The 23,545-nt window shown below is 37.3% G+C and overlaps 3 protein-coding genes across 7 annotated transcripts in view; 2 read left to right on the plus strand and 1 right to left on the minus strand.

Moving 5' to 3' along the window:
- Fam169a (family with sequence similarity 169, member A) overlaps window positions 1-6,841 on the plus strand; it is an 82,103-nt gene extending 75,262 nt beyond the window's left edge. For 3 of the 4 annotated variants that reach the window (XM_005386058.2, XM_005386059.2, XM_013514803.1), the window contains 2 exons: window positions 1,728-1,922; window positions 2,782-6,841. In XM_005386058.2, coding sequence (XP_005386115.1) covers window positions 1,728-1,922; window positions 2,782-3,312 — 726 coding nt within the window. In that variant the 3' untranslated portion in view covers window positions 3,313-6,841. The remainder of the gene's footprint in view (window positions 1-1,727; window positions 1,923-2,781) is intronic. The other variant, XM_005386060.2, reaches the window with a different exon arrangement.
- A 477-nt stretch (window positions 6,842-7,318) lies between these two features.
- Window positions 7,319-14,339, minus strand: Nsa2 (NSA2 ribosome biogenesis homolog). The gene is made up of 6 exons (XM_005386065.2): window positions 14,225-14,339; window positions 12,317-12,504; window positions 12,077-12,227; window positions 10,564-10,743; window positions 8,605-8,797; window positions 7,319-7,628 (listed from the first exon to the last, which is right to left on the minus strand). The coding sequence occupies exons 1-6, from the start codon at window positions 14,225-14,227 to the stop codon at window positions 7,561-7,563; spliced, it is 783 nt and encodes a 260-aa protein (XP_005386122.1). The 5' UTR covers window positions 14,228-14,339; the 3' UTR covers window positions 7,319-7,560.
- A 150-nt stretch (window positions 14,340-14,489) lies between these two features.
- Gfm2 (G elongation factor, mitochondrial 2) overlaps window positions 14,490-23,545 on the plus strand; it is a 38,365-nt gene continuing 29,309 nt past the window's right edge. Inside the window, exons 1-3 of one of the 2 annotated variants that reach the window (XM_005386062.2) lie at window positions 14,490-14,637; window positions 16,340-16,452; window positions 21,248-21,334. In XM_005386062.2, coding sequence (XP_005386119.1) covers window positions 21,272-21,334 — 63 coding nt within the window. In that variant the 5' untranslated portion in view covers window positions 14,490-14,637; window positions 16,340-16,452; window positions 21,248-21,271. The remainder of the gene's footprint in view (window positions 14,638-16,339; window positions 16,453-21,247; window positions 21,335-23,545) is intronic. The other variant, XM_013514801.1, reaches the window with a different exon arrangement.

Here is a 23,545-nt window from a genome sequence, read left to right on the forward strand (position 1 = left end):
TGTGCTCCTGGGCCTGAGCTTAATTTGAACTTCTCAGAGGGTCTGTGTCTAGCCCATCACCTCTCTGTGATCATCTCTCCTGGCTGTCTCCCACCCAGTCACTGTGATAGGGTAACACTGGAAACCCTCAAGTGAAATTATTCTGTAGTTCTGTGGCTTAGTATCAACAATTAACTCCTTCCCAATGTGACTCCTCATTAAACACTCAAATATGCTGGGTGCTACCCTGGGTTTCTTCAACTGCAGTCTGCCATAGAGGAGTCACTTTAGGGTAAAACCCCACACTGGTTTTGTAGTTTATGGTAACTGTGGACTTCCATTGGGTATAGGGCTGATGGCCCTGTCTGTTGTTCTCCTTGGAGCTGCTAACGCTACAGGCTTGTGTGGTGTCTGCAGACACAGGCTCCCTTCCTGGCAGCCAGGGTGTGTTTTCCAGAATGCTTCTTTCTTTTCTGTGTGTTATGTTCTATTTCTCCGGGGCCCAGTTTCTAGTTTTCCTGTCAGCTCCCTCCCAGTTCCTAACAGTCTCCTAAGTTTCTTCTCTTCACCAGGTTGTTCTTTTCCAGGTGTCTTGGTTTGGGTCCCGGAGAGTCTTTATTTTCCTGTGCATCACTACTCTGCTATTGTTTCTCCTCATGAAAATTTTAGAAAAAAAATTTTTACAGACAAATCCAAGTTTCTGATTTGTCTTTTTTTTATTAAAAAATTCCTTTGTATGCTTTCAGGTATCTTTTATAATCCAGCCAGCCTATTTCTGAACACTGAAATGTATCATTTTTCTAATTTTCAAGATGGTAGTAAAATTTCTAATTATTAGAATGTCCCCAAGAGCATCAGTGGTGGCACATGGCTATATAGTGAAACCCTGTCTCAAGAGAACCAGAAAAGAAAAAATTCACTAGGGTTAATTAGAAGTATTTGAAGTTAACTGATGAACTTTTGAAGAATTTCAGAAATTGGAGGATTTGTATTGCCAGGTCACCTTTCCATACTTTAATAATATGATGCAAGGAAATGTGTTGTTTAGAAATGACCTTGGTTGACTGACAGTGAGCTGCCTCTAACTGGAGCTGTCTTCACCTACCCAGAAGCAGCTACCAAACTTGGCTCCCCACAAGATGGTATTGTTTGGCCCCTCTAATAAGGTAAATGGTAACTTCCACAGGCCCCAAAGATTCCAGGTCCTGAATGGCAGGCAGGTGCTCCTTAGGAGCTGGCATCGTCTACATTTCTTATTGATGCCTCTACTGAAAGGCCTCCTCCCATGATTGCCCTTTAAGAAGTACGGGCAAAGAGGCAGGGTCTTTTCTGTGAGTCTCTGCCCACATGTGTGACTGTAGAGCATCCTGGTCCTACCCATCTCCAGAATGGTGGAAAAATGAGATCCTCATGGATTCTCTCTTTTGACCCTGCTTCCCAAGTTTCCCTTTTCTTCCAGTAAGATAGTGTTTTGTTTTGTTTTGTTTTGTTTTGTTTGTTTTTCTCCAGTACCGGGAACTGAACTCACGACCTTGTGCTTGCCAGGCAGACACTTTTGCCACTGAGCTAAATCCCCAGCCCCAAGATAGTGTTTTAAAACAGAGTTAAATAATAGTTAATGATACTCTTTATTGTTCTAAATCCATTGTGATTCCTGGTAGATGACAGATAGGGACTGAGAAGGGCCCCATCTTGCATAACAAATGACTTAGTTTGTAACCATGTCTCACTTTCTTCTCCTGGTGTAGGATTCTGAATTGGAGCCTATGAATGGTGAGATAATGGATGATACTCTTAAGACCTCACTTGTAACTGAAGAGGAGGACTCCGGTAGTGAAGAAGAAGAATTAAAAGTGCAGTCTGCTAATTCCAGTGAAGACACTGCAAATAGCGTTCCAGTGGCAGAGTCTGCAAACCCCTCTGAGACTGGGACACTGGATAAAGTAAGGCACAAATAACCTAATTTTATGAAAGTGCCAGTGTTGTAGTCTATATTTCTTCTACCTTGACCAATCATTTTCCATTAGGAAAATTAATTTTTTTTTTAGATTTGATATTGTAAGAAAATACACTCAGTAATATTCTGTAAGTTGAAATCTTTGTAACCTTGATTTATATCTTTCTTATGGGGCTCAATCTTTATTATCAATTAAAAGTCACTGTCTGCCTTATGAGAAATGAATTTTATTTTGTAGACTTAGAGAAATGCTTAGAAAAATGGATAAAACATGATTTACCAAATATTTGAGTCCTTACTGCTTATATGGTCTCTGCCCAAAGCACTAATTTTAATTAGGGAGACAGATCAGTTGGAAAAAAAACTTGGTAAGAGTATTTTAAAATAATTTTAACATTTAAAAAAAATTAATGGTTAAAAACTATTGTGATTGTTTTATTGTGTCTTAAATCAGTGAATAAAACTTACATTGCCTTTACCTATCATGTAATGAAACAACAGTCAAACTTAGTGGGTAGGGCAGTATTATGTCCCAAGGGATTCTTTGTTTTGGCTCCAGTGACACTAGATACTAAAAACTTATTCATGATTTTGAAGAATCTTGACATGAAGTTTTACTCCCTGAGGTAAAATAACTACTTTTATTATATATATGAAGTAAGAATTTAGTGCATTAGAATTACCAGCAGACAATTTCAAGGAATTTAGGTTGTATGCAGAGTATATATATATATGATTAACAAAATAATGGATACTGAATTTTTTGTCGTGGCATATTAATGTCTGAGAATAATTCATTTTAGAACTACACTGGAAAAGCTTATTGACCAAGATTTTATTTTCAGACCTCACTCATAGCTGAGCCAGAAATGTTGATAGCCCAAGTTCCATCTGATGACAGGGCGCACAATGAAGAGAAACTGCCCCTAGTTCCAAGAAAGAAAACACATTTGGGGAATTCAGACATTGTTGAAGAACGAGCTGACAGTGGCTTTCCGAACTCTGTGATAGCTGAATTTTCTGAAGAACCAGTCTCAGAGAATTTATTACCCAACACTACTTCATCAGTGGAAGACCAGGGTGAGGAGGGGCCTGAGTCCCGGGAAACCTCTACTGCTCTTTCTCAGAGTTCTTTGATAGAGGTGGAACTTGAAGATGTGCCATTTTCACAAAATGCAGGACAGAAGAACCAGTCAGAGGAACAGTCTGAAGCATCATCGGAGCAACTGGATCAGTTTACACAGGCGGCAGAGAAGGCTGTGGATAGTAGCTCAGAGGAGATGGAAGTGGAAGTCCCTGTGGTGGACAGGCGGAATTTAAGAAGAAAGGCCAAAGGGCATAAAGGACCTGCTAAGAAGAAAGCCAAGCTGACCTGAGTGAAGAAGAGATGCGTATGATAAACCTACTTCTTTGTAACATAATTGTTTTTTAAATACTGTAATTAATAAATAGCATGGGGTGCAGGAGAAAAATTTCCAGAATTTCAATTTGAACTTATTTACAATGCATTTTTCTCTTCCCTTTAGGATCTGAGATTCAACCTCTTTTTAATTTTTCATGCTTTGTGTAAATACAGTTTTTTATTTTTATTAATCATTTCAATTTTGGAAACCCAGATCATATTATATTTTTCTTTAGCAGGTGGAACATCTGACCATTAGTATTTCAAAAAATACAAATTAAAAAGACTGAGAAAGTAGTTGGCTTTTTGTTACTTGGAAGGATCACAAGTCTTTGTGAAAACTTGCAGATGGTCTGTCAAAACTACTCACCAGTTTTTAAAATGTAGGGATTTCTGAACAGAAATAAGTGTTAGTAAGTTACAATTACAACCTTAAGTAAATGAGAGCATAAAAATGGAAGTTTATCCTTGAAGGTTTATGAAGGTATTTTGGTTTTGTAGATCCTCTTGTAGAGGGAGTATCTTCCTTCAACTTCAGTGTCTGTGGAAAGATACATAAAAATCGATTTTCCAACTTCGTATCATCTAACTGTGGCATATGGGCACATTATCTAAAATTCCATTTATAGTATCAGTTTGCTGTCATTTTTAAAAAAAAATCTCTGCATATTTGCAGATGCTTCGAAGTTTAAGGAGTACACTTTCAATCACATAAACAGCCCAGATAATGAAATTTAGGTATATAGTTTAACATGGACCTTGTGGTCCTGATCACAGATGAATTAAGCCAGAGATGCTTTGTTCCCAACTGATTAATATCTATATGTCAGAAGTGTGAGTCCCATCCAAAGCCTCCTTAACCCGACTCCTGCCCAAATTCTGTAGTCTTATTTCCTCCTCAGCTTTCATTGTCCCTGATTCTCCTGGCAGGTCTACTCGGCAGCGTATGCCTTGCTCTCTCTTCTTGGGTAGGTTTGGAGTGTACCCCCCAGCCTTAGATCTGCATGGCAGGAGTAAAGCTGCCCTAGGAGCTATAATTACAAGAGCTTAATTCAAATTAGAGGGATTTGTTGTCCATTTGGTCTTGCTCACTCTAGATTTGTTGTACTGGTTGTAACCTTGCCTGTGTGTGTAATTTGTGTTGCCATAGCAGAAGTATTTATTTGGTTAGGAAAACTTGGGGAAAAAAAATCCCTAAAATGTTTTTGCACAGTAATGTGTTTTAAAACCAGCAAAATTCTAGAGTCCAGAATCTCGGAAAGCTCTTTGGCAGTATGACATATACTTAATTTGCAATTAAGTTGGAGAATGTTTTGAGCCCATTTCAATTTGTGTTTGAAACAGCTTGCTCTTGATCTGTATATGAAAGGAATATGTTAGACTTTCATTATTTTGAATGCTATGGATTTATGTGGAAGATTTATTTCGCCTTCAGTCAGGTGCTATAATGTCTACATTTTATTTTGGGATATTAGTATTAGAGAAGGTCTTAGTTAAAATCTTTAAGCAAGCAAAATAGTACACCCTTTAATTCCTATTAGGCGGGGCTGGGGATTTAGCTCAGCTGCACAGCGCCTGCCTGGCAAGCGCAAGGTTGTGAGTTCGATTCCTGGTATGGAGGAAAAACACAGGTCTTGAACAGCTCTATCTTATTGATCAGCAGAAGTGAGGTTTTCATAAAGTGAAAATTAAGGTATTTTGGCCATGTTTTCTCAGTAAATAACTAGTGCTAGTGAGTCTATTAAATATCCTTGCTGTTCTATATATTGAGAAACTTGTTAATATCACAAGTAAATAACATTCAAATGTAGAAAATTCTTTTCCATTTTTCATTTATTTAAAAACTTAAGACATTTTACTCAGTTTTTAACTCATTCTGTAAATTTTTCTTTAGGTCTTTTAAAAAGATTACACTGATAACTTGGTGTGTAATAGTTTGAAAAAATGATTCATATGTGACAATTAGGGCTAACAGTATAAATTTAGGTTTGGTTTAAACAGAGTTTTGAGCAATTTTAACTTTCAGCACAAAATTTTGCATATTGTATCTGACAGAAAGTATCTTTGGGTTTTAAGATCTCAGAGGAGAAAATCTGGGTCACATGCAAAAGCCTAACACATTAACTTATTAAAAATTTACCCACAATAGGGAGTCTAATCAGATACTTGCAGTTTTGCAAGGCAGTAGTGAATTGGGGACTGCAGTGTGATTTCAGCCAGCTCATCTAGTTGTCAAGTGTTCAGTCACATTCTACAGTCCTCTGTGAACTGCTATTTTCTGTTGTCTTGTTTACAGAAAAGGGCATTCACTTTTTCTGTACATACATATATATTTCCTTATGTAATATAACACAGATGGTTATTAGCAGAATTTTAGTTCTACTATATTTAAGAACTTATTATAATAAAGCTCCTCTACAACTTTTAAAGGTGAGAGGTTCTATTATGATTTTTTAATAAAATCAAACAGCATGACTTAGAATGTCAGTCTTCTACTTAAAATGTGTCTATATTCATGTTGTTTCCATTCAGTGCAGACATGGTAGAGTAACACTAGTCATTAACGGTTAGTTTACTTCTAGCAGACTACCAGAGCACTGCCTAAACATGGTTTCAGCAACTTTAGAAAAGTACCTTGAAGGGTGATAAATTGTATCCACTTGAGCCTTTAACTAATATGCAAACATCTGCTCTTACAGTGGGCTTTCTCCTTTGGGATACCATCTAAGGTTTGGTCACACCAGCAAACTGCAAGATTTCAATGTAAATAAAGAATTTATATTAATATTACTCATCTGTGTAACAGTATTTTAGAAACAGATTTGTTTTTTTTATGTCCACTAATAGCAATATGGTGTTTATGGTGTGATCCAGTCTTTCATAGGTGAAAATTACTACAAATGTGATGGTTTTCATACTGAACATCAAGCTTCCTTTGTACAAAATGGCTTATTTTTGCTTTTAAAAAATAAGCAAACCTCATTTCTGTAGTGTTCAGTGATTACCTGGTCAGTTTCTTCTTTTACATTTTAGAATTAAGTAATTCACACATTACCCATTTTTATTAGTGGCAAAATAATTTGCTAAAATCTAATTGTAAAAGAAAGGTTCAGCTTCTACCAAGTGATTCTATCATATTGGATCATCATTTCCAAGAACTATTAGTCCTCTAAGTGTCTGTGTATGTTCTAAAACTTCAACTATGTTTCTAGAACTTAGAAAAAAGTACATTATACAAAGTAGCAAATCTTACCTGAGTAGTTATTTTTGTTTTCTTGGTACTTTTTTTTAAAGTTTAAACGTGTAATTAAACTTATATTTTGTGATTGTTTTTTTGGTCTGTGTTTTGAAATTCTTTCCCCTCTTTTTCCCAATTACATTCATACGAAAATATGCTTAGATACTGAATTTGTTTAGAAATTGAATGATTTTGTTAAAGGCACAGTTAATCATACTGGTTGTACTTTGAAGACAGACTTTAAAAATAAAAAGAATTTAAAGTATTTGGCGATTATAGATTAAGATACAAACACCCAAACTTCAAGCTATGACCAACCATTTAATTCAGATCACAAAACTTGAGTTACACTCTAACATATGACCTTTTCATGTTATTTAGCTGCAAATAAAGTTTCTTTTCAGGGCATCAGTGCAACTAAGTTGGAATTATCTAAGTAAAGTTTTAATGCCATTCTTAAAGTATTATAATTAGACTATATTAATAAACTGTTTGTTAATGGTACTTTTTTTTTTAGGACTAATGATGAATGATGAGGTAGAATAGATTTGAGCATGTATTTCCTAACCCTAGACCCCTAAATTAAATTTGCACTGACCGGGGCTGGGGATTTAGCTCAGCGGCAAGCGCAAGGTCATGAGTTCGGTTCCCGGTACCGGAGAAAAACCAAAAAAAAAAAAAAAAATTTGCACTGACCTTTAAATACTGGTGGCTTTTTAAGGAATTCATTAAGTACCCACTCTTTAATGGAAAGACTGATGTTTACTTTTTCAGTGGTAATCTTACTAACATGTAAGCCCTTAGCAGACCCCAAATAAAAGAGCAATTTGTAAAACTGGACCATTTTAATGTTTTTACAATTTAATAAATAGTTCCCTTGATGAATGCTGTCATGAAAGTTGTTCAGCAGTATTCACAGTAATGGTTTTCCTGGTTGGCCTATAGTCTTCAATAAGTTTAAGAAGTTATTGTATAAAACGTTTGTCAAACCAGTAAGACTGCATTGATGCATCCATCATTTTCAGGATTGTTGGTTACCTGGGCATATTTACCTAAGGAAAACAGCCAAAAAAGAGACAAGAGAGGAATGTTAGCCAATAAAAACTTATGTAACATATGTGTGTGGTGCTGAGGATTAAACACAGGGCCTTGCATGTCTGAGGCAAGTGTACCACCACTCAGCTACATGCCAGCATGAAAATTAAAGACCACAACCTTTAAAATAAGTCTAATTTTTAAAAAACAAGAAATGAACAGAGAACAAATGAGATTTTACAAGTTTACTGTTACTCAAACCAAGCTGTGTTCTGAACACAATTTTCATGTAAATACTGTTTTTACAAATGGCAGTCAGCTCTGTTAATATATTAGCAAGCCTCTGTGTTTCCGTGTGACTTACTGAAAAATGCATCACGTTTTAAATGAGTTTCAAATTAATCTTACAACATATTTTAAAAACATTAGCCAACATGAAGTGTGAGCTAATGACTGAGTTTTAATTATTACCAGATTAAGTGTGGTTGTGTCTGAGGTATCTCTCTTCCCCAGCAGTGGTGAATTTACTGTATTTTTTTCCAGCACTTTTAAATTTTGCTTCTGCTTCCCTTACATACTGAGTTTTATTTAAAAAAAAAAAAAAAAAGTGCCAGATTAAGTGACACCACCTGTAATCCTAGCACTCAGGAGGCTGAGGCAGGAGGATCACTGTGAGTTTGAGGTCAGCCTGGGCTACATAGTGAGTTCAAAGCCAGCCTAAATTACATAGTGAGGCCCTGTCTGAAAAAAACCAAATCAAAAAGTATCAGAATGTAGTATACTTTTTTTAACTGGAACCAATAAGGTATATTTGAAAAGCATTACATTTATAACTCTTCCACAAAAAATAACTCTTCCTAAAGATTTAATAATTTGGTATACATGAAAAATTTTATCCTGCTCTCCCACATTAAAAAAAAGAAGTGTGCACTTAACATCAATTTGAAAACTGTTACAACTGTAGAAAAGCAATAGCCTACATTCAAAACTTACCCCAAATAACCTTGCCTCCTTGTGTCACAAGGCCTAGCTCACTCACATTCACCTCAATCACTGTTCCTTTGGTAATAACACCCAAAGTTGTATATAGTGGCGATGAAGGATTCTTTTTCACACCAAGTATTGGCAGGCAAAAGGTGGCTTTCAGTTCTGGATGTGTTACATGGGCCTTCTTAAAACGTAAGCCCTACAAAGTGAATCACAAGAATATCTGAAATGTTTTAAAATGTTTTTAAATAGTCCTTTTTGCTTATCTTTCAGTCATCTCAAAAAAACATAGGTTCAATAATGTTAAGTCATGAAACATAACCATCTCTATAAACTAAAAACCTGATGGATAAATTCAAGGGCAAAGCTCAAGCATATATTCCTGGAGAAAAATTTTTTTACCATGCAATAGCTACTTTGCAAAATGCATGTATTTTTGCTTTTCTTAGTCATTTATACTTATTGAAGACGTGCTACATGCAAGGTACTATGATGGAGTTCCCAACTGGCTCATTTTAACCCAATAATTTTATAACAGTCCCCACTGTCCCTTTGTCTTAAATGGTAAAACAAAGATCAGCAGGCTTAATGACTTGCTTCCAGATTAAATGGTGTATAGTAAATAGAATCCTAAATATTCCCATTCTAAGTATATATACCACAGCTACCTTCTGTGATATAGCTTTGTGTTGACAATACAGAGGACTGAGACGTCTTGCTACAGAGACCGTTAGAGATCTAGATGAAGTCTTTTGGTATGCAGTACTTTAAATACCACACTTGGTAGTCTAATTTTTACCCATATGGGGGTGAGGGAAAAGAGACACCAAATCAGGTTCTTACTAATAGATTTATTAATCAAACTAGTAGGAACAGCCTGACTATTATTTCTCTCCTATAGAACTGATGTTACCAAAATTACTCAAATTATGAAATAAAAAGTACACAACAGAATCCAGAATGGACAAGTGCTTCCTATAAAGAAAGGATCAGACAAATATTTTAAGCTTTGTGTAGGCCATGTGATCTCTATTGTAACTACTCAACTCTTGGGGCAGGGGAAGGTGTAGCTGTGTTCCAATAAAATTTTGTTTATAGACACAGACTGCCAGTACTTTAACCCATCAAAAATTACTCAGGTTGAACACTACAGTTCCTTCTTTTTTCTAAGAAGGCTGGAAATCCAGTGTAATTTAATCTCCTTGAAGGGATTATGCAAAAATATATTTTCAATTATTTTTCCCAAAGCAAGGGTGGGTAAGGATTAGTTTGGGCTACCTGATCATTACTGTTGTCAACAGAAGCTAAGCTACTTTCAAATTTACTTTAAGTGATTACATACTGAATGCTTTCCAGAGCATTATCTAACTTCCCTTACTGCAGCTGGATGTGCCTATCATCCCAGTACTTGGGAGACTTAGGCAGGAAGATCACTGAATTTGAGGCCAGCCTGGGTGACACTGTGAGTTCAAGACCAGCCTGAACTACATAATGAGACACTCTCTCAACCTGCTCCTCTCCAAAAGATACTTCCTTTACTACACTAGAATTTGCTCTGCTGAGAAAACAGTTCTACTGTAGTTTTTTAACTAGTCTCTAAGACAAGCATCTGAGGCCTAGCACAGTGTCAGGCATATAGTAGATCTTTCGTTGAATGAGTAAAATACTATGTTTGAAAAAGGAAGATTCTAATACAATTTTTTAAAAAGACTTCACTGACAATATCTGTTATAAACAGTCTTTTACATTTCAGATCTTTTATGAAGCTAAAGATAAGATTCTTGACTGTACTGGGAGAAGTACCAGGTAATCCTTATCAAGTAAGTTAAAGTAATAAAAATGGGATAAAAAAAAAATCTTTCACGCTGTTTTTCATACCAGTTTTAGGAATTTGAGGAAACTCAACATATTTCATCCAGTGTAACAAGGGGGAAGTAATTAACCATTCTCTTGCAAAGGACTTACCATTGGCCTAATGAACCTTTCGTATTTAGGTGGTTTTCTTGTAAAGCCATCTCCGACAAAGCAGACTTTAGTAACCATCCTCTTCCATGCCTTCTTTTTTCTCTTTCCAGTTCGAATAACTTTTAATACTTCCGTTTCTCCCTGGGCACGAACTTTGGGCAGAGGGACTTCCCATTTTCCCTAACAAAAAGTTTACATTTATATTATAATAAAAGACAAAATGAATGTTTTATTCACTTAAAGTAATAAGCATGTTCAAATAAAATATTCAGCATGTTTTGGTTCAGTTTTCTACAGGTCTGTAACATGTCTTCACGAGCCACAGTTAAGCAAAACTAGTTTATATGACACAGGTACATTAGATAAATGGGTGGTTTAAGTTAAAAATTCTTAAAGCCTTATTACAGGTAAAAAATACTATCTGCAATAAGACAGGGACTTGTAATAAGCAGTGTATGTGCTTCCCAGTTAACAGCTCAGAAATGGAAGACTTTTTACTTAATGTATCTTTGCATTTCTACCTGAAATGGATTTTTTTAATTATATTACTAATAAGACAAAGTTCTCACCATGTTTTGTACCTCACTGCAATGCAAATTTTTGTGTATGTGTGTGTATACATTTTGTGTTTGTGTGTATAAAGTATAGCACTGTAAGACAGTGGAAAGAATTCTGAACTTAATTACTAAGACATAAATTCTCATACCAACACTACCATCTCATAGTTAGGTGATCATGACTAATAATTTACAAATTCTTGGATTGTTTGTCTTTTCATCTATAAAAATGAGAGGGCCTTCAGTAAATAACCAAATTTCTCTCAGTACCGAAGCTATACCATTCTAAATTGGGATTGCTTCCCAGGTGTTTACAAGTATCTATGCTTCTTTCTATTTTTTGGCAGAATTTTATCTATTGTGCTTACCAAATACAATCTAGAGTTGTTTTTTTGGTTTGTGTTTTTGTTTTAAATGTGACTTTTTATCTGGGTTATATCACTTAGAAAGTTTTCCACTATTTTCCTTTTCAAGAAATTTTAGTACTGCAGGGTAACAAAAACAAGAAATAGTTTTTCTCCAGAAAAGCATAGCATTAGGACCTTTGAAGTACAGGAAGCTACTAAGTACTGCATTTGAAATTCACTGTTTATCCACTAAATTGTTTTTAATTTTCTTTTTTTTTTTAATTTTGAGATAGGTTCTTGCTGTGCAGCCTAGGCTGGCCTCAAACTTGTAGCAATTCTCCTGCCTTAGCCTCCCAAGTGCTGTGATTATAGGCATGTACCACCACACCTGGCTTTAATTATTCAAAACAAAAACGACTAACAGCCTAATAAATTTTTTTAAATTTAAGTTTTAAAAAACCAAGTGATGAGGAACCACTCTTTATTATCAAGTTAAATTTACAAAAATTTCAAGCATTTCAACTATTATTCCCATTGTGTTTCAAAGTAAACTGAAGTAACATCTCAAGTTGGAATTTAATTTTTTGGACGAAAGTTTTTACTGCTTACCGCCTTTTCTTTTCGTTTTTGTTTAATCATGTTGGAAAGTACTTTTGCACGAGACTGTCCCTCTCTGTCCAGCAGATAGGCAGGTACTGCTCCTTGTGGAGTCTTTTCATCGTTCTTTTGCTTGGTGTTTCTCTTTTCATGCATCTTGATACTATCAAGAAGGAAACAGATTCAAGATTATCTGTTTTGTAACTATAACAAAGGATGTTAACTTTTAAAGAAATAAATGGGATCACTTACGTCTTCTTCATTTGTATTTTCTCTGCATGGCGCTGTTTATGGTAGAGCTTAGCCTTCAGGCCAATCATTTTTTTTGCCTTCTTTGAACGTTCATGAGCCTCTCGACTTTCCTTCTTTCTCTTTTTCTCATGGTAATCCAAACGGTACCCATAGCGTTTGCGGTGTAACTCAATGTATTCATTCTGTGGCTATAATGATGCAAGAAATTTTAGTTTTTTAGTTTAATTTTTTAAAGTACTGACAAAATTATTTTATACAGCACAAAAAAAGGCTTCATACCACTCAAATACTTACTTGCTTAAATGACTGGCACTATTAAATCTATTCACACAATGTAAATTAAATTTTTATCTTAGATGATATGAAGTAGTGTTTACTTCTAATAATAATGTCCTGAAAATGATTCTTTATTTAAGGGAAGTACCTAAAATCTATTGGATCACCAAAAGTATGAGCTGAGTATGGGATTTCTTTTTTTCCTGATATAGGTAATCTGTAGTTCCATTATCATCATTTCATACTTTTAACTAAAAATTACATCAATTTTAATGAAGGACAATTTACACAACATAAAACATGCCCTTTTTAGACTAGGTTCTGACCACTATACAATTCTGTAGCCATGACAATCAAGACAAAGACAATTTCCATCACCCCTAAAAGTTCTGTTGTATCATTTCACAATGATACAAGAGAACAATCAATGCCTTTTCCTCATCTGATACCAGAAGCCTTTTACCTTTCCCAGACAAAAATGTACATGGAATCTAGAATACATAACTATTTATAACTAGCTTATTTCCCTCAGCATGAGACTTTCGGAATTCATCTATCTTGCTATTAATGTATCAGAACTTAAATCTTTTTATATTGCTTATTATTCCACTATATAACTGTAACACCATGTATTTATCGATTGACCATCTGATGGATATTTGGGCTGTTCAGTTTTTGACCAGGGATAAAGCTGCAATAAGCCACTATATGCAGATCTTGGGACATCTGTTTACTGCCAGATTGTTTTGAAGAGTCCCTCTATTCGCATTCCGCAGTAATTTACAGGATTCCACTTGCATTTTAAATAGGTTGTTTTAAGCATGTGGTCAGAATCCATGTCTATTTTAAGACTACAAGGATAACCTTAATGGTTATCCATGCTTCCATTTTCTTAAAAGAGGTGCAAAATAAAATAACAAAAGCCTAAGAGATTGCCATACCCTAGGCGGCACAGCACTGGTGCCAGTGACACATTCAGGAAGAGGCACCACAAAGAGGAGTCTGGCCTTTAAATTCTTAAAGCCTGAGTTATCACGGCCCTTTCCCCCGTTCCTGGAGCCCCCTTCCCGAAGCGGCTTCCTAGGGAACGCACGCGTGGCAATTCTTTCCTCGCTGCACAAAGGAACCTGGACTGCCTTTGGCACACTCAACTATAACGAAGTGGGTGTGGTGTTCGCACCTGCTGTCACCTAAACCGCGGCTACCAAAAGGTACGAGGCATTGTGTAGAGTCACAGATTAAAGATGTAGAAGAAAGGCCTGGGCAGTCACCTCTGGCCGTTAAAGGCAGGGACCCGTCAGTCTCCTCCCAAGTAACCTGGGGCGTGCGAGGACTCCCTGCAGTACACGGCCAGGCTCAATCGCAGCCCCACTGGGCTCTGCCACGGCTGGCCACACAGAGGCCAAACCAGAAACGTAACAGAATAAACCGTGTCGCTCCACGACTGTGTTCTAGCAAATATCCCACTCTGTGCCCCGGAAGTTTCTCCACGCCCGAGAGCCCGCTCCGCGGCGTCCGCCCGCCCTCCGGCCAGCGGAGCGGTACTTCCGTCTACCAACTCTCACTCGCGGGCGCCTGGGCCTCGCTAACCAGGCGCCGTTCCGTGGCGAGTGCCCGACAGAGCCTGCTTACCATGGTGACAGCTGCAGAGCCGCCGGGGCGGCCTCAGGCGTGCGGAGAAAAGTCCTAACTTGGAGGTCTCACAGACAAACGAAGGACCTCGGCGTAGCCGGAAACAGGAAAGGGTTACCCTCTAAAATGGCCGAGTGAAGAGCAAGCGCGACGCACCCGTTCCGAGTTTCGCAAGGCTCCTTTAGTCAGCAGGGACGAAGTTGCTGGCAGGCGGCATTTGGCTGCTGCACCGCCGGAAGTGCTGGGATGCAGCTGCGGGAGGAGGCCGAGAGAAAATTAGGTTTACTTAAGAAGGTTGGGGAGAGGCTGCGCAGGTGGTGCGGAGAAACCTGAGGTCACTGCGACTTTCCGAGACCTGAGTGCTCCCCACAGCCTGGCAGGAAAAAGCCACCCTACGTGCGGGACAGCGTCAGGTGGGTTCCGCGCCGCGCCGCCGACCTCGCGTGGCCCGCTCCCGCTGCCCGGCGTCCCCCGGCCTCAGGAGGGCGGCCGAGGGATTTCCTCCGCACGATTAAGACGGACGCCGAGAAATGACAGTTAACCATAGCAAAGTACAACTGCCCGTCCTCATCAACGGCCGCGGAGAAAGTGACGGTCTTGCTTTCTGCAAGTGCAGAACGAAACTCCAGAGGCCCCGGGTCCCGGGGACCGAGTCGTGCGCGCGTCTGCGAGGCCCTCCAGCGCCCGGAAGGGGGCACTCTAAGAAAGTGCGTCTCGCGGGAACTGTCAGTGTTACTTCTTTCGTTGCACAGTCGCAGGAAAACCCCGACTTCCCTCCGAGCTTGGAACCTGAGTCAGTTATGGGGCAAAAATAATTGCTCCCAAAGAAAATATTCATCTCAGTAAATCGTAGTACTTCAGTTTGAGGCGGGGTTTTGAGGCACCTTCTAAGGCTTTTCATTTTCATTAAAATCAGAATTAATACTAACTAGCACTTGTGTATTTTCAGGTGTAGTTAATGACATAGTCTCTGGATAGGAAGCCTCTCCCCCGTTGCCTCCCTGGCATACTCACGTCTTTGTTTACACGTCACGGTTTTAGTGAGACCTTTCTTGACTTACAGTTATGACTGCCCCAGGAATCCTTTTCCGCTTCTTTTCTCCAACACCTATCCGCGTAGGAGATGCTGTGTATTTTATTTATCCTACTCTTTGTATCCGTTGATTAGAATAGAGGCAGTATGAAGACAGGGATTGTTGTCTTTTATTCAGTGCTTTACCCCAAAACTTCGGCGGCACAACTTAGAAGATTCAATTCTTGTGCATAATTGAATTTAATTCTCATAACAAATCCTGTGATATGATAGATGAAAGACTGAATCACAGAGATTTTGAGTGATTTATCCAAGGTCATAGAAGACTTGAGGATCCAGGAATTTCACTGATTCTTACGTGTAGTTTTGTCTCGTTTTAAAAAGTCTTTATTGGGGCTGGGGATTTAGCTCAGCGGCACAGTGCCTGCCCGGCAAGCGCAAGGTCGTGAGTTCAATTCCCAATACCGGGAAAGAACAAAAATTTTTTTAAAAAAGTCTTTATTGAAGTGTAACATGCAGTGAAATGAATTTAAAGCCTTAACTCAGTCATGTAATTATAGTACCCAGAAGAAATTCCTTTAACCTGTACGGCAGAAGCTGTTGCTCTTCCATTGCTACTCCTAAAAATAAATACTGGGCCAGGAATTTAGCTGAGTGGCGCAGCACCTGCCTGGCACGCGTGAGATCTTGAGTTCAATTCCTGGTACCCCCCCACACTCCAAAAAAAGTAAATACTGTCCTGACTTCTAACAAAGTGGATTGTTTTACCTTGTCATAATCATATCATAATCATCAGTTCTTTTATTTTGGTTTAAGTTGGTTAATATTTGAGATTTATTCTTATTGCTTCCTGTTGTAGTTCTTTTAGATGATAGAAATTTTAATAGTTGGAAATTTATATCAGTATGTTTTTTTCATTTATATTCCCAAATCCGTTAATTCCCTTTTTTGCTTCTGAATCAGAACGAGAAAATAAGTGAAGCTTTAAAGGTTGAGCAATGAGCACACTTTGATTTGTATAAAATAATGAAGCCAGATTGCTTGGCTATGTTACCATTTGTTTTTATTTTCACTTATTTTAGGATTAAAAGTGAGCCAAAGTGATTAATACCAACAAAAAGCTCTTAAATTAATTCCTGTATACCTGCGTGTAGCCAAATTGGATAACATCACTACTTTCTAAAATCTGGCAGACGTATGTAGAAGGTGCCCAGTCTTTCATTTCAGAAGCATGGAATGCTATTCCTCTGATCTAGATGAAACTACATTGTAATTATTGGTATCGATAAGATTAGAGGTGATGAACTAAAAGAGTGTGGGATCTACTTTATTAATTTATTGTGAATGGTTAAAGAGAAGCCTTATTTATGTTAAAAAAAAGAAGGGATAAGTATAGAGATGAGTTTTGCAAAAAAGTGTTAGGAACAAAATATTTGTCTTATGCAGAAAATAGACTAGAATATTTATTTATTTATTTATTTATTGGTGCTGGGAATCGAACTCAGGACCTTGTGCTTGCCAGGCAGGTGCTGTGCTGCTGAGCTGTCTCCCTGGCCCTAGACTAGAATTTTAAAAGCTAACTTTTTTGAAGTTGGAGATCCTGTGATACCAACACATTCTTTATATTTCTAATGAACAAGTCTATGTTGCTGCAGTAAATGTTAGAACAAGGGAATGGACAAGTACTTTCTCAGTCCTGTTGACTGAAATTTAACTGCTGAGCTGTTTGTTTTATTTCAGTACTAGTACAAGGTCTTTTCCCTGAACTACATTCCCCAACCAGTTTTTAAATATTTGAGAAAGTGGGGGGTCTTTCTAAATTGCCAGAGGTGGGCTTGAATTTGTGATCTTTCTGTCTCAGCCTCCAATGCAGGGATTATAGTCATGTGCCACCATGTCTGGCTCTAGAACTAATTTTGAAAGTATAGACAAAATGGATTATTTTAAAACTTGTGTCAGACATAAATTTTGTAGTGAAAATGAGCATTTAGATATCTTAAGATGGCCTGTTGTACATAAAGCATATATAAGTGATATTATAGATTGACATTACTCAATAATGAACATATTGGTTTAATTCATACTTGATAATTCCCTAACATTAGATATGCTGTAATCTGAAAATATTAGGTATGATCTAACATGAAACGTAGTTTGTATTTTAGAAGAAATTACTGAGCATAGTAATAAGTACCATATACAGACTATTTTAAGGTGATGTTTTAGGGTTTCCTTTCCTACACTGCTTGTTTCTAAGCAACATCTTTATTTTTGCTTGCTTTTTATGATTATTCCTGCATTATTTCGATTCTTGTTTTTTTGTTTATTAAACCATATTAGCATTATCACAACTACTGAAGAGGATTGAGAGTTTGAGGCTGGCCGGGCAACATAATGGGACCTTGACTCAAACAAAACAAAACAGAAACCCTATGGGGATGATAGTTTTTAAAACAGTCCATGGGTTCTTTTTTGGTTATTGTTAATGATACTTGTTAACTAGGTAGAATGGGGTGTTTACCAGTTTTTTCATTACTGCCTTTCTTATACTGTCAGGTGTTAAAACTTTTGCAAAAGAACTTTTGTGTTCAAAATGTATCAAGACCCAAATATGTCAGTAGTCTTCCTTTCAGCTTCTGTAAACCGGCTTGTAGCAGGGTACAAGCTGTACCCTGGTTTCCAGTTTGTTCCCATGTTTGTGAAGTTCTAGTTCCTCACAAAAGACAACACCCTACCTGATAAACCTACATTAGCCCAGGGCTTCAGACTCTGGAGTAGCAGCTGCTCTGGGCAGAGCTGCCAGCGTAATAAAACTTGGTTCTGTACTCTTCGCTGGGTGCCACTGGGTTTCTTTACCTCCAGTAAATCCAACGTTGCTGTAACACTTTCAGTGAGCACGTACATACCTTCAAGGCCTGTGAAGGGCTGAGCTTTATAAAATAACACAAGTTAAAAGTTTTTCTTTCTTTTTTTTAATTTGTTTTTTGAGGTAGGGTGTAGTGCAGGGTGGTCTTGAACTCACTATGTACTGTAGTCTAGGCTGGCCTCAAATTCACAGCTGTCCGAGTGCTGGGATTACAGGAATGTACCACCATACCTGGCTAGAAAGCCATTTTCTTTGAAGTCATTGACGCATGTGGAAGAAGAAAATCAATGTAGGGCCAGAGAAGACTTTTATAGGTTAAAGTCATTTTTGAGATGTTAGACTAGACACTCCTGGTGAAAGATTCCTTCTCTAGGAGAACTGAAGTGGTAAGAAGTAACTTGGATCACTTTTATTCTAAGTTAATGAGTTCCAGGTGTTATGAGAATACAGAGAAGACAGTATTAAAGCTTTTAGGAGATGAGAAAAGGCTTCTGAGATGGGTATGGAAGGCCAAATAGGAATTGCTAGGTGTGGCACCAGAACTGCTTTCTGAAGTGGCAGCAGGACACAGAAAGGTGTGGGCGGGTCGCTCTGGTGTGTCTGGGAATCTGGCTAAAGCTCTGGGACATTGAGTATGGAATAGGAAAACAAGGCAGTGAATAAAGTTGGGCAGATTTGTCTTGTTAAGAACCTTTACAGGTTTACAAGATGAGTTAGCTGAAGGATATCATGAAGAATAGATTAAAACAGTGTTTCCACTTTAGGAATTTGAACATCACCTTTTAATACTAGTCACATTGTCAACTGTGCTATTTATATATTTGCTTAATTTCTACCCTTTTGGTGGTTTTTTTTGTTTGTTTTTTGAACTGGTTATTGAATGAACCCAGTTCCTTCACACTGAGCTGAATCCCCAGCTGTTTCTATTTTTTATTTTGAGACAAGATCTTGCTAAGTTGGGAAGTTGCCTAGGCTGGGCTTGAACTTGAGGTTCTCTTGCCTAAGCCTCCCAGAGTGCTGTGATTACAGCCCTGTACCACCACACTCTGCTTAATTCACATTTTTATATAAATTCACCCTAAGCACCACTGTCTAAAAAGTTATGTAAATTGTTGGCTTTTGTTTTCCATTACTAATGAATAGTGTTTGCTATAACAAAAATAACCATGGGCACTTCACTTTGGAAAAACTAGTATTTGTATATGTTTTCAAATGTATACTCTTATAAATGATTCAAAACTCCAAAAAGTTTTGTTATGTAATTTACAATTAATCTTAAGATATTAGAAATTAAAACAAAGCTTTAAAATACTTTTATTCATTTTAAAGTAAGTTTATTAGATATTAATGTAACATAGTCTTATGAAAAATAACATTATCCAAAACAAAAATAATTTGGTTTCATATATGACATTGTTTTACAACTTTGGACATTTTTTAATATGTCTGGTTTAATAAATAACAGCGTCTCAGTTTCCCTATTTTATCTGGTTGCAATTTGTTATGTAAATCCATACTGATGTGTGTTTGGAAAAAAGTATTTCAAGAAAATTGTGGATCATCTTAGATACTGTAAGGGGCTTTGCTAAATGGTACTTTTGTAAAGATTAATTGCAAAGTGGAATCACATTATATTAGTGAATTTTTTTGTTAGTTTTTTTCTGGTACCGGGAATTGAACTCACGACCTTGCACTTGCCAGGCAGGCGCTGTACCACTGAGCTAAATCCCCAGCCCCTTTTTTTTTTTTAGATAACATTTCACTGTGCAATTCAGGCTGGCCTTGAACTCACTTTGTAGCCCATGCTGGTCTCAAACTAGCAGCGATCCTCCTGCCTCAGCCTCCTGAGTGTTGGGGTTACAAGCCAGGGGTTACCACACCTGGTCTATATTAGTGAGGTTTTTGTATGCTTTTATATTCAAACCTGTTCTGGTTTGCAGTGGCTCTTTTGTCCATGTATGATTTTAGACATCATGCTTTAGTTATCTGGAAAATAATCTTATCACTGAGTTGTGCAGATCTTGCAGATATTGACAGAATTCATTACATGATATAAAAAAAAATCATTCATTAATATTACCAGAGATCTCTTTGTAAGTCTTTTGAGTATTGGTTGGCTGTCAGGCTCATGGTGGAAGATGCCCGTTTTCCACAGATTGGTGGAATGATTGACAGGTATCTCCTGTGCAGTGGTGGCTACAACATTGTTCCCATTTGACAGCACTGGGTTAGAATGACTAGAGACAAATATTTGTTACCATAGTAACTAGAGAGTGATGATGAAGCTCTCAAGTTTGTCATTTGGAATAAAGAAGGGATGGAATCAAGATTATATTTAGGAAATAAAATGAAAGAACTTGGTGACTTCCTGAGTAAGGAGCAAATTTAGGAAGAATACCAGTGAGTTCTGACACAGCTTCTGACATAACATGGAGACAGTGGTTTACCTCTATCCCTCTCTGCCCTCAGTCTTAGATGTTTCCATCTCTTTTCTCACAACTTTGATGTATACATGAAACACAGTAACATTTAGCGAAGGTGTAGTTTTGTTTTGGCAGTGCTAGGGATAGACTGAGGACCTTGCATAATAAGCTAGGCAAGTGCTGTACTGCTGAACTACAAGCAGGTCCTAGTAAATGTTTTTAAACTGAAGATACTTAGTTTCTATAGTCATAGAGGATTAGGGCTTCCTTTTGCATGTTTGTTTTTAATGTGATTTTATTTTTATGTATTTGTGGTAAGAGAATCATAGTATACAGATAAATTTTACTGCCACTGAGAAATTAATGAGCGTATTTGATAATACTTATTTTTCTCTACTTCTTACATAAAAATTATTTTGGTTGATACATTTGTAGCAATTTTAATACATATTTCTGTAATATCTCCATAGCCTTCTTTAGGCATTAAACTATATTGAAAAAAGGAAATCTTTAGTTTAAGAACCACATTTCTCATATTTAATTGGAATTTTAATTTTCTGAATGATACATTTGAGTTTTTGATGGCTAAAAATATTCCCATTTTGTAAAAGTAGTGCATTTTTTACCATGTATATGTCTTATACATACTTTACTGACTTGTAATACATTTTGTTTTATGATTTTGTATATTTCTTTTTCAGAGAATAACAGTTTAGAGGATCAAGATGTTGACCAATTTGAGGATATTTGCAGTGAATCATCAGAAAATGTCCAGTGTGTGCATTAATGTAAGCTTTTCTTATAAAGTTAAATATACTTCAGCACCCTCAGTTACTTAACCCAAAGGCCTAGGCCAGTGATGGCAGCCCTGTGGCACACATGCAACAGCAAGCTATTGGTATCATTGAAAGCTCTAAAAGATTTGCCATCTCTGGCCTACTATATCTCATTAGTTTTTATTCCACCCTTAGTCATAACCTTGGACTGTCCTCAAAAGAAACTAATTTGAAAGACTTAATTTCATAAGGAATGTGCTAAGTTACCTTATACTTTTAAAAAGCGACATATAAGACTCTGGGCTGTTCTCGTGGAGTACTAGACAGCCAGCTGAGTTGGGAGGAAGGTGGTGCTGTGTGTCTCTTCAAAGAACAGCACCATGTAGTGCACATCATCGTTCAGTTGCTAAGAGCACACTAACTCCTGAGTATCCATAGGTTGAGACTTCTGTGAAATAAATTTCCTCTTAGGTTAACATCAAAATTTAACATGTAATAGTACAATGCCTAATTTTGGAAGATACTGGAAATATTAATCTTTGGGCTGGGGATATAGCTTAGTGGTAGAGCACTTTCTTTTTTTTTTTGGTACTAGGAATTAACTCAGGACCTTGCATTTGCCAGGCGGGCGCTTGTGCCACTGAGCTATATCCCGAACCCAGTAGAGCACTTTCTTAGCACTTGCAAAGTCATTCATTCATTCCACAGTATGGACAAAAGGAAGAAAAAAAGGTTCATTCTCAAATGAAATCGTCCTTTTTTTTTTTTTTTGTATAGCTGAGTGAGAGACTGAAGCTTGTCTGGGTCATGTCTCTCTCCAGCAGAGACACAAAGGGGATGTTGGAGGAACTATCACCCAGAGGAAGAGTGCCTTATGACTGGTCTATACCAGTGGTGGTAACGCTATGGCACACATGCCACAGTGGGCTGTTGTATCATTGAAAGCTCGAAAAGGTTCCCCTCACTGGTCTATATATTCATTTTTGCTACTTTAAAAATCTCCTGGACACCATTTTTATGTCATTATGTGGTCCACAGTTTTCTTCATTGTTTTTGTGTCTTAACTTTAAGACCATATATTCTGTGACAAGTAATTACTGGATCTTTTTTTCCTGGTTATTAAGCATTGAGTCTGCTCTGAAACATTTTCTTAGGATACTGATATTCCTTGTTTCATGACTGAGTTACATTCCTGCGACTAGGTCAGTAAATGAATTGGTCACTAAGTGAGGAATTGTATATAATATGGACATTGCAATATTCACAACAAAGAAGTGGTCAAAGGAAACTCCAACTTGATGACTTTGCTTTTATTTGCATAACTCTTATATGCAGTACTGTAATGTATAACAGCATAAATCTATAGTACTATACAGTACAATCAGCAAAAATTACAGTACTCTATAAAGAACATATACTGTACAAAGAAAGACATTGAGGCTGTAGCAACAACATGTACAGAACTATAAAAAAAAAAAAAGACAAGTTGTAAGCCCGAGTGGTGGGTTGTAAGTTTGAACTGTTGTTAAATGGGTAAGTCATTAAATAAGGAACGTCTGTAATAGCATATTATGGCTAGAAACTTGGTAACTAACGTAGAATAATTTAGAAGGCACAGGTATATATCCTAGGATATCATAAAAAGCTGATTGTGACAGCCCAAATTCATTACACACAATAACAATTCCAAACATATCAACAGCTGTTAATGTGTGAATTGTAGTTAAAGGATAAATTGAGATGGAGAATATTCAGCTTCTATATAGTCAGGATGGGACGAGCAGCCAGAATGGAGAGCCAGCTTGGCTTTGTGCAGACCTTCTCTTACTCAGTGGTTCCCAGCTGTACTGCTACACTGGAGACCCCCAGGGAACTTTTAAAAATACCACTCTTCAATCTCTGCCCTTCACTGCTGCTTTTAAGAAGCTTTCCAGGTGATTCGCATGTGCTATTATGTTAGAAACTTTGAAAACAGTGAATGGTTTTTAGCTCATGATCCTGCAGGCTTCTAACAGCTGCAGAGAAAGAACTAAGTTCTGTCCAGGGTGGGGTGGTACCTTATTTAACCTTTGTGGCTGTCTTAGCTAAACCTCAGAGCCCTAGTTTTCAAAGTAATTATCAGAATCAGCTGGAGTGCTTTTTAAAACCAGATTGCTGTCTCCCATCCCCAGGAAAATTTCTGATTCTGTTGTCTGGGATGGGCTCTGAGAATTTCAATTTTAA

Source organism: Chinchilla lanigera, unplaced genomic scaffold (assembly GCF_000276665.1).
Source record: "Chinchilla lanigera isolate Chin_1 unplaced genomic scaffold, ChiLan1.0 scaffold00024, whole genome shotgun sequence".
NCBI lineage: Eukaryota > Metazoa > Chordata > Mammalia > Rodentia > Chinchillidae > Chinchilla > Chinchilla lanigera.